General features: G+C 31.7%; 1 protein-coding gene across 4 annotated transcripts in view; it reads left to right on the forward strand.

Moving 5' to 3' along the window:
- Positions 1 to 20014, forward strand: part of LOC106458846 (elongation factor Ts, mitochondrial-like) — a 62800-nt gene that overhangs the window by 32790 nt on the left and 9996 nt on the right. For all 4 annotated transcript variants that reach the window (XM_022385197.1, XM_022385196.1, XM_013918400.2 and 1 more), the window contains one exon: positions 14680 to 14802. In XM_022385197.1, coding sequence (XP_022240905.1) covers positions 14680 to 14802 — 123 coding nt within the window. The remainder of the gene's footprint in view (positions 1 to 14679; positions 14803 to 20014) is intronic.

The raw sequence follows: 20014 nt of genomic DNA on the forward strand, positions 1-20014 counted from the left end.
GATGCCTAGAGAAAATGTGTCACACTAGGAGAAATTCAGGATTTTTTTAATATTGCCTTTCAATACAGAAATTACAATGACGTGGCAAAGTCAGTAGAACATTTGGTTTCTTTCAACTAATATTATGTCCTCTTTATTTTCATTTAATGGACCCCATTTAATCAGAATAAATAGCATTAGGTATACATTTAAAGGGTTTTCTTTCTATACATGGTGATAATATTTTAAAATCTACTTTGGTTAAAGAAATAAGCATTCTGTTATTGAAATACTTTTTACTTTACAGATACTTTTATTAAAACTCAAATTAAGTGATCATAGATATTTTCCCAAAAAGATGCATAAAATTGTATCAGTGTATTATCATTTCTGTTTTTTTTTAACCTTCAGTACTTTAAAAGTGTTCCTTTTTTTGTGAAGTTCTATCACAGTTTTCTGTTCCTTAGCAATACTGTTACTTTACATCTCAAATTTCAGTGGAAATGTTTAATTTTTTTTTGTCTTATGTAGAATATCATTTATACCATTTTTCCTTAGATATAAATATTTGATTCAATGTCATTTCTCTTTAATAATCATCAAAAATTATTTTTTTCTCCCATCTCATCAACTAATTCTTTATCCTTTAACTAATCTCTGAGTTTGACTTTCAACATATTACTTTTAACATTTCTAAATTTATTTCAAAGTTCTTCTCACTTAGACTTAAGTAAATAATTTAATGTTCTGTTAATTTTAAGTAATCCCAAACAACCCTAGAGTTATGTTCATCTTCAATATCAGTAATATGATTTTAAACCTTCTTTTGTTCATTGTACAAATTGTTTTACATAAACATAAATACACTTAATTTAAGGACAACAAGAGACCTGTTTGTCCATCTAGGCTATCCTATCCACTATACTAAACTCAAAAATAAAACAACACTATCCTTTATCATTCAAATATTTATCAAGCTTTCCCTTTAACTCTCTGATTTTTTATGCTAAAAACCAGGTTTTGGTCCCCATGGCAGGCACATCACAGATAGCCAATTGTGTAGCTTTATGTTTAACAACAACAACAAAAAAAACAACCCTTAAACTCTCTTAAATTAATTGCATCTACCACGTTTAAAGTCATCCTATTTCAAAGTACAACCATCTTGATAGAAAATTAAAGCTGTCTTAGCTGAAGATAATTCCTACCTTGTGAAATTTTGTATTTGTCTCCTTGTCTCATCATTAGGTATGAAACAAAATGATGCATAGCTGCTATCAATTCCCTTAACAATCTTAAACACTTCAATCAGATCCTATCTTAACCTATCATTGTATGACAACCTTTCTATCCCAGGTATCATCCTAGTAACCTTCTTCTGAACCCTTTCCAACAATTCAATTCCCTTTGTAAAGTAAGGAGCCCAAGACTGAACATAGCATTCTAAGGGTGGCCTAACCAATGAACTATACAATGACATTATAAGCTTGTATTAAATATTTTTTTAAATACAACCTAAACCAACCTATACAATGATATTATAAGCTTTTTAGACTTGTATTCAATATTTTTTTAGATACAACCTAAAACAACCTATACAATGACATTATAAGCTATTTAGACTTGTATCCAATATTTTTTTAAATGCAACCTATACAATGACATTATAAGCTCTTTAGACTTGTTTTCAATATTTTTCTAGATATAACCTAAAATCCTTTTTCCCTCTCACTACCAACAGTATATTGCTTGGATAGCTTAAGAGACTGATTAACCAGAATACCAAGATCCTGTTTTTCTCTTAAAATTATACTCATAATTTAAATGTGATATCCCACTTGCATTATCTTGCATTTATTATAATTAAAGGCCACCATCTGTCATTTATTTACCCAACTTGACAAATAATCTAAATCTTTTTGTAAAGCTGCAGCATCCTCCTAACAACAGGCAATACCCCAAAATTTAATATAATCAGCAAATCTAAATAATTTATAGACCATTCCTTCATCTTTGCCAACATTTCTTAAACTGGGTTCCACAAGGGTACTCCATGGGTTCTGCAGGTTATGTCTGAAATTTCATAAAAGTATGAAAAAAAAATTTATAGAATATAAAATATTTTTTGGAATACACAGAATCTTTCTTTCAAAACAAAAAAACATTGATAGATTTTAGGTGACTGCAAAAAATTTTAAATTAAAAGGGGTCCTTTGGTGACTAAAGTTTGAGAACTGCTGATCTGTGTCATTGATGTAAATCAAAAAGAGCAAAGATCCTAACACTGAGTCCTGAGATACCCTTCTTGTGACATTAATTCAGTTTGACTGAACTCAATTTATGAAAACCTTTTCTATCCGATGAGCCAACCTATCCCCAACACCTACAGAGATAACTTTTTAACAAGCTTTTTAGATGGTACCTTGTATTATGCTTTCTGAAAATCCAGATACACCAAATCTACTCCCATACCCTCATCAATGTAAGCAGTAACCTCTTAAAAGAATATCAGAAAATTAGTAAGGCAAGATTTTCTCCCAGGGAAACCATGCTGACTATCCAAAAAAATTTTAAACTTTTTTAAATGTCTTTGCAAAAAATGTTTTATTAGACTTTCAGAAACCTTTTTTTTTTCTAACTGCTAATGGAAGTCTAATAAGCCTAAAATTACTGGAACAGTAATTTTAGGCTTTTACCACCCCTCTTTTTGCCCTGCTGCCTTGGTACAGAGACTGACTACTCATCTGAATATGCCTACTAGATTATAACCACAGCATCTGCCATAGTGATAAAAGAATGAATGTTTAAGCCTTATATCCCCATCTTCCACCACCAGTGCAAAACTTTCCATTGTAGGAGGTGTTTGTGCAATACACCGAGATGAATGTTGCCTCACCCCTTTACATGCTTTCCAAAGTTCATCAGTTATGCTTGTACATGGACAGAAACAGGAGACCATGATAGATATCTGCGAAAAGTAAATGATTTATTCCCATTGTTACTTTCATCTTGTGGAGGAACAAGCATGTTGACTTAGACGTATGGCTCGACGCTTTGTCTTTGACACTAAAATTGAAAAGAGGAATATTATTAGCCACTTTTCAATCATCTGGTACCTGCCCACTATTCAGTGTCTTAGAAAAAATAGTAGTAAGTAATTCATATATCCAATCCTTGTTCCCCTTCAAAACTCTTGAATAAAAATTACCTGGCTCTGGAGTTTTATCATTCTTTTTCGTTTTCCACATTTTTTCTTAACAAACTCAGTATTAATGTGATCATTTTGTTATCATCTAACAAGTGTTTAGGATGAGGAATATTGCTTAAATCTTTGTTATTAAAAACAAGTAGTTTAATAACCCATAATTATCAGATATTAGCCTTCCTGTATCTTCCCTCAAAGGCTGTACTCCAATTCTAACATTTTGTTTACATTTAATGTATTTGAAGAAATCCTTACTATTAATTTTTACATTTTTAGACAACCTTTTTTTCATGTAGTATTTTTATTTCCTAATTTCCCATTTGACCAATTCTTTTGATTTTCTGTAATCTTCCAAATCTCCCATCATTGTAATCATTTTAATATTCTTAACTTTATAATGCTTTTATTTAATTTTGTTCTTTATTCCATTTGCGAGCCAACCTAGTTTTTTTGCTTACAACCACTTTTATTTTTCTATAAAGAAAATCCTGTCTTGAATATTTAAGAATTTATTCTTAAAATTTTTCTACATTTGATCAGTATCTCCAATTTATTCAGTTGACCGATTCACAGCAGATAATTCTTGTTTTATCCCTTCAGTGTTTGCTGAATTAAAATGTGGAACCAAAATCTCATTATTCCATATCTCTATAAGCAGCAAAACATCACATCTAATTGAGAGATGATCACTTGCACTAAGATGTTCCACAATTTCCACCTTATCAATCATTTCTATGTTAGAAGTTAACAATAAATCTGATATATCGTTGTTCCTAGTGGGTTTCCCTAACCAATTTGTGAAGAAAACCACCCTCAAGAGTTTCTACAACTTTGTCTCCCTCATGATTTGACTCCAACATTTTTCAGTCTGTATGCCTCAAATTAAAATCTCTGATAATTATGACATCATTAACAGTTGAGTTCTTTATCTCACTGTAGGATCATAAATTTTATCACTTTTATCAGGTGGTCTATAACAAATTCCTTCCAAAAGCCTTCTCTCCTTATAACCACTAACAGAAACCTAAACAGATTCAACCTCATTGCTACTAGCTTTGATATCTTCAACTTGAACAGGCTGTAATTCACATTTTACATATAAAGCCACTTGTTTCCCTTTATGTTTTAGTATTATAAACCCTACTGAACAATGTATAACTTTGTATTTAAAAGAAATTCCTGCCTTAAAAATTGCCTAAACTTAACCAGGTTTCAGTTATTCCCATTATATCAAAATTTTCTGTTCTGACCAGTGCTCTAAAGTCATCAGTTTTATTTCTTATACTTCTAGAATTACAATAATAACAGTTTAGCCTACCATTAAAACTATTTTTTTTTACTTTGTTCCTATACTATACTTTTGTCTACAGCTTTTTTAGTTTATTATTCTGTTCCTCACCACTGTATAGTCCTAGTTTAAAACAGCCATTACAGTTGAGTTAATAGCTCTTACAAATAAGCCAGCCCTTACCTTATTTGAATGTAAATCATCCATTCTGAAAAGCTCCCTTTTCCCATTGAACTGAACACACAAATTCAACCACCAACCTGCTCATCTTCACATATTAACCAAGTCTAGCATTTGGCCCTAGTGACCTATTTATAATTTTATCCACACAATTAAGTCCTGGCAGTATCCCTGACAGAATTAAGTTATTATGGCCCTTTTCTTTTAATGTCTTTATTAATATATTGTACTTAATAAGTTCCTTCCCTATGCCATTATCCCCCTATGTGCACTACAAAGACTTCATTAACACTACCATCCTTTAGTGTATCACTTGCTCTGTCAGTTTTATCCTACATTTCTGCATCTGGATAGTAAATGTAATTTTTTTCTCCCTATTTACCGTACAGACTATCCTATCCATGTGTTAAACAAAAGAATTACCTTTTACAATAACATCTGTATGTTCTTAATTTTTATCCTTATTTCTTTCTTTTGTTATCCTTCCCACACCTAATTCCTAATCTGCACAATGTAAAGACTGAATTATGTTATTTAGTAGAACCTGCTCATAATAATTAAATCCACCACTTTTAGTCATATTTGCACTGTTTCTAAGTTCTTGTGTAATTATTACATATTATTTTATATTTTAATAAGTATGTATATTTAAACATGATTTGGAAATTAAATTTTTCCATTTTTATACACAAAACTAATTAAAACTGCAAAATAATCTGAATGTACTCCATAATACAATTAGTCTTTTTCTCCATATGTTTTCACATGTTCTGTTTTAGCCAATAAGCAATTCTACTCTTAGGTGAATTTTCTGGGTTTATTATTTATTTTCTCTAAACATCCTAAATGTTTATTACACCTTTCCTTGCACAAAAATAATCCATTTCATTAGTTTTGTAATTCTATTTATATGAATACATGGTGTGAAGTTAACATTTTTTATCAAAATCATAAAGAAGGCCAAGTTGTTTTATTAACAATTTAGAAAAAAAAAATCATTTTCCTCCTTTGACATTACATAACAATAAGTGTGCTTGTACTTCACTTCTTATTTTAGATTTTACCTTTTTCTGTTACTGTGCTAGAAAATTTGCACCTAAAATGACTTTTATTCAAATTAAGACATTATTATTAACTATGATTACCATTTTGTGAGAAAAATGTACATCCATTTCAGTAGCCTAACATGTGCTTTCCATTTTTCTTGTATCATTCATTTCCTCTTAAAAAGAAAAAAATTTTAATCGATTTAGTAATTTCCTCTCTTTTTTTTTCTACTGTCATTCTTAGAGCCCAATGCAGTTTAAATCATACATTTCTTTGTATTAAATAATTTACTTGAACTATTACCACATTTTTTTAGGTTTTTAATGCACAAACCTTTGGCTCAATTTCCTAAGCCTTCTACAGGTGTGAGATGTTTAATAAACAACAGGATCTTGTGCATTAAAAAAACAAAAAAAATGTGGTGATAGTCTAAATAAATTATTTATTACAACTATGAGTACTCACATTTCTTATTTGAGTTTTTTACCAAAACTTTTGTGTTTTTCAAATTACAAATACTAGGAGATTTCTCACTACTTCTGAATATATTTAAAGAACCATAAGAACCTGAGAAAAAAAGAAAAAAAAAGAATAACCTATTCACATGCACAAACAAGTCTTAAGCATTTTAACAGGATAAACCAAACTTACGTTGAAGCAATACTTGCCTTTAAGAAAAATTTTCCATCATTATCTACTAGTTTTCAAAACCTATTTTTCAACCTTACAGTCTTTGTATTATAGCATTTTCTTTCTTTTTGTTTTTTAAAAAAAGGTTAACATGCCTGGACTGTAAATTAAGTGGTTTATAGTTTAAATCCTGTTACCACAAAAATGTACTCCATGCTTTGGAGGTGTGGTGTAATAGTGACAGTTCACAATATTTGATCAGATGAGAGTAGCCAGAGATTTTCCAGTGGGTGATATTGACTATGACCACTGTTATAATATATCTAACAGATAGGCCTTGTGTAGCTTCAAACAAAAATTCTAAAAACAAACTCTGTATTCAAAAATATTTTTATTTATATTGTTTTATATCAAAATAAAGAACACAGTAAACTTTCTAATGAGTATGAAGGCTTCTTTCAGTAAGGGCTTTAACTGATTTTTTTTTCAAGTAAGTCATATTGGTACAAATCTTCAATCTCCAGAACCCCATAACCTTTTTTCTTTTCTTTATTCATTAGTACTTGTCTCCTTTCCGATATGAAAATTAATTCACAAGTATCTCAGTTTTCTTTGCTTTAACTCGCTTCTCCATCCATTTATTACAAAACACTAATCACTTTATTTTTTTTTAGTTTCTTTGCTGAGCTTCAATCACTCCTCCAAATCTGAGATGGTACAGACAAGAATATCTTTGCATTGCTTTCATTTTGTTTCTGTTTTACTCGTTTCTTTTTTTAAAGCCTATATCTGTTTTTTCTTCAGTTGTTTTTTTATTAGTATGTTACATTATGAATGCCATCAAAACATCAAGAAACACCAATGCTATTTACAATTGTTCATAGTTGCCTTTTGAAAGTATTAATTTTCTTCTGTTCTATAAATTTGTTTTTATTAAGTTGGTTATAACATATCTCTCATGTAATTTTCAAGTTTTTTTGGCAGAGCCACTGAAATATAATATTTCTGTTGTTCACCCTCTTATTGAATTCCCCACTGTACAACTTTTTTTTTAGTTTTTAGATATCCCCCTCCTAAACATTCTCACAATCTCTACTTTAAGCATGAATAAAAGGTAATAGAGCTTGGAAATTAGTGGTATTTGCTAGTTAACTAATCAGTAGCCTAATCAATAGTAATAAAATAAAAGTTGGCAGTGAATACCATCAACCAATTGCCTTCCCATTAGTCAGCAGCTTAGAAGGAAAGAGAAGCCAAACAGATGATGACAAGAGCTTCTACCCAGCTGCTGTTCCTCTAATCAGTAGATTAGATAGCCTTAGTAGCTTTGCCATAGTAAAGAGTGAGTCAGCTTGGTACAGTGGAACTAACCCGAGACCCTTGAATCACAACGCACCCCCCCCCCAAAAAAAAACTACATAGAAAGGCTGAGCAAACTTGGTGTAAGAAAAAACTATAATTATGTAACTTTGTGCTTAACATAAAACATAATAGCAATATTTTGGTTACTTTGATAGTTGCAATAACCAAAAATGGTAGTTATCAGAAACACTAATTTGATTAGTTCATTATTTTTGTGATAATTAATTTAATCATAATTTTAATTAATTGATTGTTGGAATAATTTAAAACAGTAGTAATCAGAAACACTAATTTTGATTAACAGATCTCATCATTATTTCAATTAACCAAAGGCTTAATAGCCATTTGCCTCCATTAGATGGAAATGCAGTGAAACCACAATGGTCTCTAGTGAGTAGATATGGCTGTGCAAGTCTGCCTATGGGTATGTCTCTGCCTGGAAATTGTTCAGAATGGGAAGAGCAAAACATTTGCTTTGCTTGTGGACTAGTAGAGCACTGGTGAAGGGATTGCACATATTTTGCTATGAAGGAAAGATGGCAGAGCTATTAGTTCCTACTGATGGTTTAGCAGCTACTAACCAGTGGTAGTATTTTGCTGAGTAGCAAAGTAGATAAGAATATTGATAATGTCCTTCAGATCAGCAATTCCAGAATGACCAGCAACAAGTTGTAAATGCTTTGAAAAGCTTATGTAGCCCAAGTTGGGCTTGGCCTCTGGCTTGGGGGAGCACAGTGGACAGCTTACACCAAAAACCTTAGTGGTCAACACAGCTCTGTCAGAGCTGGTTGGAGTTTGCTTTTTGCTGATAAGCTATAGTCAGTGAAAACAAACTTTGTTTTGGTGAATGGCAATAGGCTAGACATTAGAGGAGACATGGGTCTCTGGCTTATTTTAGATGTTGCCCACAGAATGAAAACAGTCATTTCCAATCTTAGATTTGGAATTGACATCCTTGTGATGGATGTACTATAAAGTTTGTCCATTACATTATTCCTGTGCAATGGGTGAGAAACCACACATTTAAATAACTGTTTCCTGTCCAGAAAGTAGGTAGCATGAGCTTGGACACTGATCTTTCAAATGAAGGATGAAGTCCTGATGGTTGCTTTATGACTATGGCCAATTGGCTATCCAGCTGGATACTGAAATGGCAGTAGGCATGGTAAGTGGAATAGAATTAACCAATGCTAGTGGTAAAACAAGAGTTGCATCCATCTCTTCATGGAATTTCCAAGTAAAGGGCACATTAACCAAAATGCATTTTTTCCCTGTTTCCTTTATATACTTCTTCTCTCAGCCATCTTCTTTTTTTCTGTGGTCTTGGCATATTTGATAGCAATCCACTTTGGTCAGATTAACTATGCCTACTTTTAAATTTAGCAAGCTGGTCAGTATTAATTCTCTCACTTAGTTCAGAGAATTCTCCACCTGCTAAACTTATCTGTGTTGTGTATTATGAAGCATTTAATTTTATTATAAACTGTGTTGTCCAGTATTTTTCCATTTTTTTTTCAGTTCATTCAGAGACGAATTTCAGATGTCAACTTCTACGATACAATTTTGGACAACATCTTGTCAGAGCAGTTATTGAGAATATTGGAAGGTGAGGTAAAAGAGGTTGAAAATCTTGAAAATTTAAAAAAACCTAGATCTGAGAATGTAATATGGTGTAGGAGAGGTCCCTACCTAGACACCAGTCTTTTGCACTCCTGTGAAGGGTTAAGTTTAGATCCTTGAAAGATAATTGCAGCCTAGGATTTCCTAAACTCTTGAATCAATTGTGCCATTAAATTTAAACTTGAGATGGCAGGAAACACACAACTGAGGGTTACTATGGTGACTTGCAGTCTGGAATCTCTGAAAGTGGGGGAATCTCTATAGGCCCCTATTGTTAGCAGTCAGTGGAGTTTTACCCCACTACTGCTGGTTCAGTAATACAGCTTTAAATGGATAGAGAACAGCTATTTCATTTTGTATGATGATCCATCTCTTACAAGTGAGACATGATAATGAGTCATTTGTAAAATATGAAACATTAAAAAAAAATAGAATAGCTTTTTTGTTTTCTATCCACTCAAAGCTGCATTACAGAAGTACCTCTATAAAATTCTTATTTTGACTCTCACTGTATATTGTCACTAGTGGGCAGGAAGGAGATTGATGTTCCACTGAACAATGAAGCATGCCTACTTAAGCTGTCTTGCCACCAAGATGGTTACTCATGGAGTAGTCAAAATTCTCCTCAAGAGTAAAGGTGCCTTGCTGGAACCACAAACAATTGCCTGGAATCTCAAGGTTGAGCAGAGCAGAATTACAATATGTTTGCCAAGGTTACCAATCACTTTGACAACTGAGGACAGGAAATGGGCATTTGGTGGAATATTGAAGCCTCTGGGCACCAACGTAAAATGTCTTAGGTTTCTCAACTGTGTGAGCCTGGATGGCCTAGCACTTAATGTGATTGAGTATATTGGTTTAGTAGAGAAGTGAACTATTAATTATGCCAAACGTAAAGCTCAAAAACTTAGAAAATCTACCAACTTTACCAGATGACCTGCATCACTTACACAGGAATGCATATTTTATCAATGCAGCTGAAGATTTCAAAGTCAACCTCATGGAACATGTTCTACGAATCAAGGCTGTGCAGCACCATATGGGTGTTAAGTTTATATACATTGTGACACAGGCCATTTCATTCATAATTAGTCTCTTGAAGTGATCACTTCAAATTAGTTACAAGAGTGGAATTAGTCAGTAGAAATTGCAGTGACCCATGTTTGTAATGTCTTGAGTTCAACACTAAGTTCATTGCTTCAGGCATCACCTGATGTCTTAGTGTAGCCACACTGCATATAAGTGAATGTCAAGCCTGTCCATGATCCACCATCATGGCTGTATCACAGCAGTAGGTATATTCCTCTACATGTAAAAGGGTGGAGCACTTGCTTTTATTGTGAACTGTAGTGCATTTCAATAGAAATTGCCTCTGTCTTGTTCAGAGGTATGGTGTCTCTCTACTTACTTACTTTGAGTCTATCACCATTAGTTACAGCACAATCGACTTTAGCTGACTATAGCAGGCTCACATTTGAAGTGTCTGATATAGAGCAAAATCACTTAGAGTTTGGAGGCTCCTGTATGAACCTATATCTCTATTTTACAACTGTACAAGTTTACCAGCATATATCAAGCTCCACTGAGTACTACAGGAACTGAGCTAGCTACCACACTTTCAAATGAAAGTTTACTACTGCAGCTCATCCAGTTCAGTCACTAAATCAAAGTCAGGTTCAATTTGATTAAGGGGCTAAGGCTGAAGCAGTTCTAGCTTGTCTATGACCTTCCTGCCACTGTTGTAAGGTGTGGCAGAATAGTACACTCCTCTTATCTTGTCTTTTTATCTTTTGGTTTTTGTCTTCCACAAAATGAATGTTGTCATCTATGACATAGGGATGGACATTAGTATCCTGGAAATGGATCTGCTGCTGAAGTTATTACCCACTATAGCCTTTGGAACAAATGAGCTGCAGCTTTGTGTAAAACCATACAATGAGAGCCCAGAGATAGTGAGTTGCATAAGTACATATTCAAGAGAAGGCACAGTGCCTTTGAATCTACAAAATGGTGTTCTATAGGATATAAAGGACATGTAATAGTGTGTTATTGCCATTTTTTTAAATAATAGAACTGACCCATAAAACACACACTTTTTTTTTTGTTCACCAGGAATCAGGTTGCATATGCTCAGTCTGTTATGTGTCATAGTGCTTGCATTGTTCCTGTGCTTATCTGTGATTATGGATACTTGGATATTGTGTTTCCTGCTGAAATTATCATAGGCACAGTGTATGAAATATAACTAGCTGTGCAGCTAGAATTGATTCTGGTGAACCTTATTTAAAAGAAAATGTGGCTATCTTTACATTTTAGGTTATTAGCTTATGATTGTGCAGACATTTTGAATTGTACAGGCAGTTTGAATCCAATAAAGAAGCAGGAACGTATTGAATTGTTGGTTGAACATACTAATGTGTTTATGGGATTGTAATGTCATTTGGTTTGGACAGTAGTTATACCACATAGATGCAAATAATGCCTGTCCTGTAAAACAACCACTTACTTGCAGTGTAGTTTCCATTTGAAAAGGCTCCATAGTAAGGCTTTTATGCCCATTGCATAAAACTTTTTCCTTCAAGGTTTTTATTAATCTATTTACTATTCAAGGATGATGGTTTCTTAGCACATGTTTCAGTAGTTCGATTGTACAGAAATCCCAAAGCTCAGCATCCATTGACTTAACTGGTATAATCTTCATATAGAGTAGAGTGAATAACCATTTCATTATTGAGAGCTGCTTGCTTGAGTTATTGTGTTGATTGAATGGATTTGTCATGGAAACAATGTGTGTACACATGACTTGTGTTATTTTCCAGTTGGAGCCCCTTCTTTATTATGTTTTGTACCGTAACCTGGGACATGGCTTTTGCTACTGATCTTTGTGTTCATGGGTTCTTACCTGTTACAGGGAATGCCTTCAGGAAATGTGGAGTAACTGAACCGTAGAAAAAGTTAAATTGACAAAAATTCAATTGCCATTTCTGTTCAGGAATTCACTAACATAACTTTGTCAATGAGTCGGTAAAACCACAGAAGGAAATTTGTATTTTATCTTAATTGAATTGATATTTACATGTAAAACACAAATATTAAGCCAGACATTATTTCTTAAAATTAGAAATTGCTTCATGATGAAGCAAGAAAGTGGGCTAATACCATCAATCCTGGAATCCATTTCTTACCTTTTAGAATGGGATATTTGATTTTGTTTCCTGTTCAGTAGATCAATTCCTTTATTGTTAAGCCATTTAGAAAAGAACATTCTGTGACATACAAGGTGTTATGGATCTATGACTTGTGAAGTTATTTTCTTTGGCATGCATGTCAAGAGTGGCATGCGAAGTTATTTTCTTTGGCATGCATGTCAAGAGTGGCATGCAAAGTTATTTTCTTTGGCATGCATGTCAAGAGTGGCATGCGAAGTTATTTTCTTTGGCATGCATGTCAAGAGTGGCATGCGAAGTTATTTTCTTTGGCATGCATGTCAAGAGTGGCATGCAAAGTTATTTTATTTGGCATGCATGTCAAGAGTGGCATGCAAAGTTATTTTCTTTGGTATACTGTAGTACCATGTTCATATGGATAAAAATAATCAACATACTTAAAATAATTCTACTTCCAAATATTGTAAACATGTTAGTGGTATGTGTGTCACTAAGTCTGCATTTTATGTTTTATGATGATCCAGTTATTTATCTGTATCACTATAGTTGGAACACAACCTTCTATGAAATCAGGTAGTTTTGTGATGCGAAAGTTTATGCTTCAGTGCTTTGTGTTATTTCTCATTCACACCAGTAAACTTGTATTTAAGCATAAATCTTGAAAACACTCTCCCCAAAGCAAGTAACATTCAGCAGTAATTAAACTATAAAGAAAAAATGAACTTTTAAAAATCTGATATTTAATTTGCTTGACACTTTGATCAAAGTCACTCAAAAGTTATGTTTGACAGTACTATTTTTAACTGATTAGTTGTTTTGAATAATTTAATATTTGTTTTGAAAAGGATGATATGATAGTTTCTTCTTCTGTTTTCCTGTATTTCTAATGTACAATTTAAGTTTGGAAAAAATAAATATATTGTTAAAATATGGTAGTTTATGAGCAAGCAGTTGATAAATGTTTTATCCTACTTAGTTTTTGTATGCTGTATATCTCCGACATTCACAATACTCAAACACCATACACTGTAACAGAAACTGTCAAAATAACATTGAAAATGGGCAATTGATAGCTGTATTATGTATTAACAAGTCTCTCCTGTTGGGGATAGGTTGCTAGCAGAGACAAGCTTACATAAATGCATTTAAACATTGGGTGTTGCCCATACAAAACATTGCACAAAATAGGGGATTAAAAACATATGAAATTAACTGGATATAATTATAATCAATTTAATCAATAAACATATTATTACAAAAATTAAATAACACCAAAGGACATAAACACTAGAAAGAAAAATGAGTGCTCGTAATGAATATTGTTTTGACCAAGATTTAATAAAGTCGGTAAACCATTTCCTACAATCATTTGTCAACATATTTCTGATGCTCTAAATTGGGTCATTTGACTTTGCTTTATGTTCAATGAATTGGTACTTGTGCTCTAGAAGTCTCATTGGGATGGTGTTTGTCTAATCTGTTTAGTCTACTTGTATAAATGCCCCATTAGCTGCATCTTGTGTTCCACTTTATTCTTCCTTCTTTTGGAATTGTATGCAAGATATTCTTATTTCATAACTTATTAAAAACCCACATCCACTTGGGAAAGATAATCATGCTGTAATTTTTTTTTGTTCTTTTCACTCTAACAGTGAAGTAGATAGTTTTAATAGACAAATTAAACATATAAAGGGAACTTAGGATTAATGTTGATGAGATAAATATTAAATAAAATCTAATTTTCCAATAGACATTTCAGTCAGATAAAAAAAAATTAACAAAAAAGTAAAGTACATTGGCTATGCTTCCACATTTCAAGAAGAAACAAAACCTTAAACATATTGTTGATCAAACCAGGAAGAGAAAAACATGGTATTTAAAGCAGTAATTTGGTTACTAGAGAAGTAGTGTTATTTCTGTCTTGTGTTTTATTATACTTATGGTATCCTTTCTGTATTATTATGATATATTTTTCATGTTTCTCCTAATAAAATTTGAATCTTGATAGCTTTGTGTAGCATTTTATAATGAAATTAATCATCAGTTAATTATTAATTGAGAAAGAAGCAATAACGTGCAAAGAAACATTTTGTGATAAACACAGTAAAACTTGTGTTTCATATTTTTACCAACTTTTTTAGTTTTGAATGAATACTAAATTCTAGGAATGATTTTATTAGCCATATTTTTTTTATTGACAGGTAAACTGTGAGACTGACTTTGTGGCAAAGAATATTCAATTTCAGGAATTGGTGAAAACTGTAACAACAACCTGTTTACACCATACTTGGATGAAAGAACCATACAGTGAATACCTATCAAAGGTGTGAACTTAATAATAGTTATAATCATATAAGTAAAATGGAACAAGAAAGACAAATGATTGGTAACAGTTTATGCTTTTAGGGGAATAATCTGTACTGAGAAATAAGAAAGGCTGTTGCAACTGATATTATATATATACATACAAAACAATAAAAATCCTATAACCTGAGCACTTTCGAAAGGTGGACATTTCTTCTGCATGGGTAAACTGGGAATAGTGGTGTAACTGAATGAGTGATATATAAAGGGAATTGAGTGATGTCATGAAGGTCACCTGGGCTTCCAGGAAGAGTTTTTTTATATTTTTCAATATAATGTTGTAAGTGTGTCTTATTTCCGGTGCAACATGGCTGGAAATTAGAGCGTAATATAAAAAGGTGTTAGAGATGTTTTGCTTTGCAAATGGTCAAGAAAAACTTATATCTAAGTTTTGTTAAAAAATAAAGGTGATATGTGGAAGATATTTTAATTAACAAGTATTTTTTTATACAAAAGGTGTTGTTGTTGGTGTCTTTAAAGTGATTAGCCAGATTAAATTCATGATATCATGTGAGACAAGTTATGTGAACAATGTACTTGACACTGATTTTGAAGTCTGATTTTTTAAAACTCATTCTTTCAAATACATAATAAAAAATTTGTTTTGTTTATTATAATTCATACTATTGAAAGGAGTGATACTTCTGAATTATGTTACTCAGTTGTAGGCTTTAGATTATCAGTTATCGAGCTCTTCCAAAATTGTAATTATTCCACATCATCAACTTGGCTCACTAAAATTCTAACTGGTAATACATAATTTATGTTATAGTTATGTTATACCATACTTGATGAGATTTGAACTTTATATGAGTTGAGAGCTACCTAGTAGTAGTAGAGCCCATATATTCCTCCACACAAGAAGGACATACAAATTTGTAGGTAACAAATGTCTGTTATGTTTAGGTATTACATTTGATATCTAGAAAAGCAGTTTATTCTAACAGTAGACTTAAAAATACATTAATTGCAACTTGTGAATACACTCTGCCTAATATTAAAACAAACTTCCTTTTTTTAATATTTCAAATGTCCTAAATGTGGTAACTATTAATACTGGTTTTTTTGGCACATCAAATTTCAGGATTGTGTGGGTGATTAGTATATTTAGCATTTGATTGATATTACTTGTTATAAAAGTACTATTAAACTCATTTTGTTTCAGAAAGTTTTTAATATAATGTATTTCATCACACAAATTAAAATAAATAACTGCACATAGGGTGGTGTTTCTGATAGTTATTGTAAATAACTGCACATAGGATGGTGTTTCTGCTAGTTATTGTAAATAGCTGCACATAGGATGGTGTTTCTGCTAGTTATTGTAAATAACTGCACATAGGATGGTGTTTCTGCTAGTTATTGTAAATAGCTGCACATAGGATGGTGTTTCTGCTAGTTATTGTAAATAGCTGCACATAGGGTGGTGTTTCTGAAAGTTATTGTAAATAACTGCACATAGGGTGGTGTTTCTGCTAATTATTGTAAATAGCTGCACATTGGGTGGTGTTTCTGATAGTTATTGTAAATAACTGCACATAGGGTGGTGTTTCTGCTAATTATTGTAAGTAGCTGCACATAGGGTGATGTTTCTGCTAGTTATTATAATTTTGTTCAAAAGACATTTCAACTAAATTTAGTTAAAATACATATTAATCATGCTTGTAAAGAATTACAATAACTATCAGAAACACCACCCTATGTGCAGCTATTTACAATAACTAGCAGAAACACCACCCATGTGCAGCTATTTGTGTTAGTAATTACTGATTGTAGTATTCATACCTCATTGCAAAAAATTTAGAAAAATTAACATTTCCTAGAAAAGGAATTTCCTGGGAAATACTGCATGGGAAAAGTGTTCGGATTGTGCTGATATAAACTGTAGTGTTTTTATATATTAAAAGTGCTTCCCTCTATTGAAAAAAAAAGTTTTATTTTTGAATTTCATTTTTTCGTACTATATTTACAAATTACGACAATAGAGATATATTAAAAAACCCTCACATGAAGTCCTAGTGAAAGTCATGTTCTTGTTGTGAGGAGAGTACTTTTATTTAAAACTGCATTCTGTGATAAAGAAATGGTTGTTGCACATAGCATAGTTATTTTTCTCTTTGAATCTGGGAATTTTTTTATGGATTTTTTGTTTGTGGTGCCATTCAATAAAAAGTGCCACAGTGTATTTATTATTTCGGTCACATACATAGATAGATTTGTATATACACACTATATCCATTATAATAAGATGTGCAAAAAGTCCAGAAAAAATTGGGTCGTGGCAAACATCTATTTCAGAAGTAACTTGTCAATTATAAACAACAGTATCTAAGAATGACAAGCTACGTTATTTTTCACATTCAATAATGAATTTGTGCTTGGGTGTTTGCTGTTCAAATGTTGCAAACATTTTTCAACATGACTCTTGTGAATGAAAAATAGTAATGTGTCATCAGCATACTTTCTATAGTTAATTGGCTTAAGTTCTATATAACATTCTTTTGAGTTATCCACTGTGCTTTATAAAAACTCAAAAACAAATAAGCAAGCTTAAATGCCATACCAACACTACCAATATCATCATAAGTTGTTCCATTAAACATGAAATGTGACAACTTTTTAGTTGCAAAAGACAGCTATGTAGAAAACACATGTTTAGAAAGACCATTCACTGCATATGGAGCAGAAAACACCAGTTCTGTGCACAAAACAATAGTATATTATAATGGAATGTTCATACAAAGAGATTCAAATTCTGCACCATAGTCCAAAACTAAAAACTGTCTTTATTTTTGTTCCTTTTTATCTGCAATCAGGGGTGAAATTCTCAAAAAAAAAGGTACTCAGCTGGGTGAAGTGGACCTGTTTTTGAAAGAGAAAAAAAAAATGTACGTGTAAACATAAAAATGACAAAGCAGCTCAAATAAGTCCTGGTACTGGTACTGCCTTAAAAAATATGTTAAGATACTCAGTACTGATGAGTACTGGCAAAATGTCACCCCTGTCTGAAATACATATTGTAATTTTGTTTCTCTTGTAGACTTTGGTTCTTTATGAAAACCACAAATTTACTTTTTTTTAATGTACTGTTGACTATGTTGACATAATGTTTTGTACTTCTTGAGATATGTTGTAAGATTTCTTGCCAGAATTATAGATGTAAAAAGATTAAAATGCTAAACTATTAATATAAGTTCTCATTGTAAAGTTCTCTTCAGTATAATGAGATACCTTGCTCTCAACCAATATAAAAAGAATAGAACTGGTTGATTAGTGGTATTTGCTAATCAATTACTCAATGGGCCCATTGACTCTCATCATACAGGGTTGGTGAATTACACTGATCTTGTTACTACCAAGTAATCATGAGAGTATCCATACTATAACTTTAAATGTGGTAAGTATATCTTTATGAAATTTTGCAAGCTTTCAGTAAACATTAGAAGACTCTTGTACACAAAAAATCAGATTTTTTAAATGAATATTTTTACTAAACTTTGTCCATGAATACATGAAGTCAAACGTGTTGACTGCTCCGAGTGCAAAGTAATTTTCATATTAAGATTAAAAATACTTTTCTTCATTTGAAAATTGGCAGATTTTATTTGCATAACCTCTAAAACAATTTAAATAAATATCAAACGTTTTTTTCAGGTAAACTTTACATCTTAACTGTTATTTTCTCTACCCTAACTATATGGACAGTCAATTTCACTGACCTTGTAACCATCATGAAAAAATACAAAATAAAAGTAACTTACCCTTTTCCTTACTAGAATGACTGCAGATTTCAAACAGAAAACTACAATTCATTATTCTAAATAGCTTAAAGCTCATAACAGTTTACGTGTGTTTCTAATTAATTTTATTTTTTTATTGACCTTTGAACCACATCTAACTAACAATCCTGCCATAAAAGTTGTATATCATTTGATGAACGAGTAGCTCACATTACTGTATTGAATTACTTAATTCATGAGTTAATCATCAACAAATAGAAAATATACATGAAAAACAAGAAATATAGTACTTGCAATCGATATCTTATTTTTATATTGTCAGTTGCCAATGGAATTTAAGCCTACTTTGTTTTGTAATGATGGTACAAGTATATTAGATAATTTTTATTTACTTAAAGAATGCACCTATGAACACAAAATAATAATATGTATAAAGGAAACAAGTGTCCTGTAAGTTTTATATAATTTAACTGGCTTTTTAACAAAGATGTAAGAACCTTAAAATAATTCCCTTAATTGTTCATCCCAAATACCATGAGATAAACTTTCAAACTGAAAACGAAATTGACAGTAATCTGTACCGAAACCAATGTAGCACTATATGTTATTTGATAAGTTGAAACTTTATAGTTCCTTTGATTATAAATGATATAAAACATCAGAAAAACTTGTTGGCAATTTGTGAAAGAGGGGATATGACAGGTGGGTGTGGCAAGTGGGTCTGAATTTCTTATTTAATAAAGAAGATTGAATGCTATAAAAGTTAAACTTTGATCTAGTAATATCTATATTATAATGAATAATTTGTGTTAAACTTTGTTCTTCAGGGATGGATGGTAAATAAATTAGAGAATGGGTAAGACCTAGAGAACAATTGTCACAATTCTCATACTAAGGGAGATTGAGAATTTAAATATTTTCTTTTAGAATAAAGAAATTAAAATTTATATAATACTAAAATATGATTTAGTTACTACATTTTGATGCCATGTTTATCTGTATAGATTGATAATAAAGAAATATAATTAAATTTTGAGCGAACTTTGTAAATGGTCATGATGTGCACTTTGAACTACCCATAGCAAGAGGGTTAATTCATTAACACATACCCTCTACAATCCTTCTATAAGTACAAGCGAGAAAGAAAATTGGGTGTGAGCTGCCTCCATAACTTTTCAAACACTGCATTATTCTAATATGGTATTAATCTTCCTATTTTCATTCACATTGCTTTGGTTTCTTATCATAGACCTCTTCTGAAGGTCACTGTTTGTGTATTTTGCAAAATATATTTTTATCAAAAAAAAATTTTATCATAATTTTTTAAAGATAATCTGAACATTTTCTGCTTGGTAAAAGAATTGCTGATGTTGACTAAATATCAATACTAGAAATAAACAACCTTATAATGAGTTGAGTAAATATCATCATG

This window comes from Limulus polyphemus, unplaced genomic scaffold, assembly GCF_000517525.1.
Source record: "Limulus polyphemus unplaced genomic scaffold, Limulus_polyphemus-2.1.2 Scaffold522, whole genome shotgun sequence".
Taxonomy (NCBI): Eukaryota; Metazoa; Arthropoda; class Merostomata; order Xiphosura; family Limulidae; genus Limulus; species Limulus polyphemus.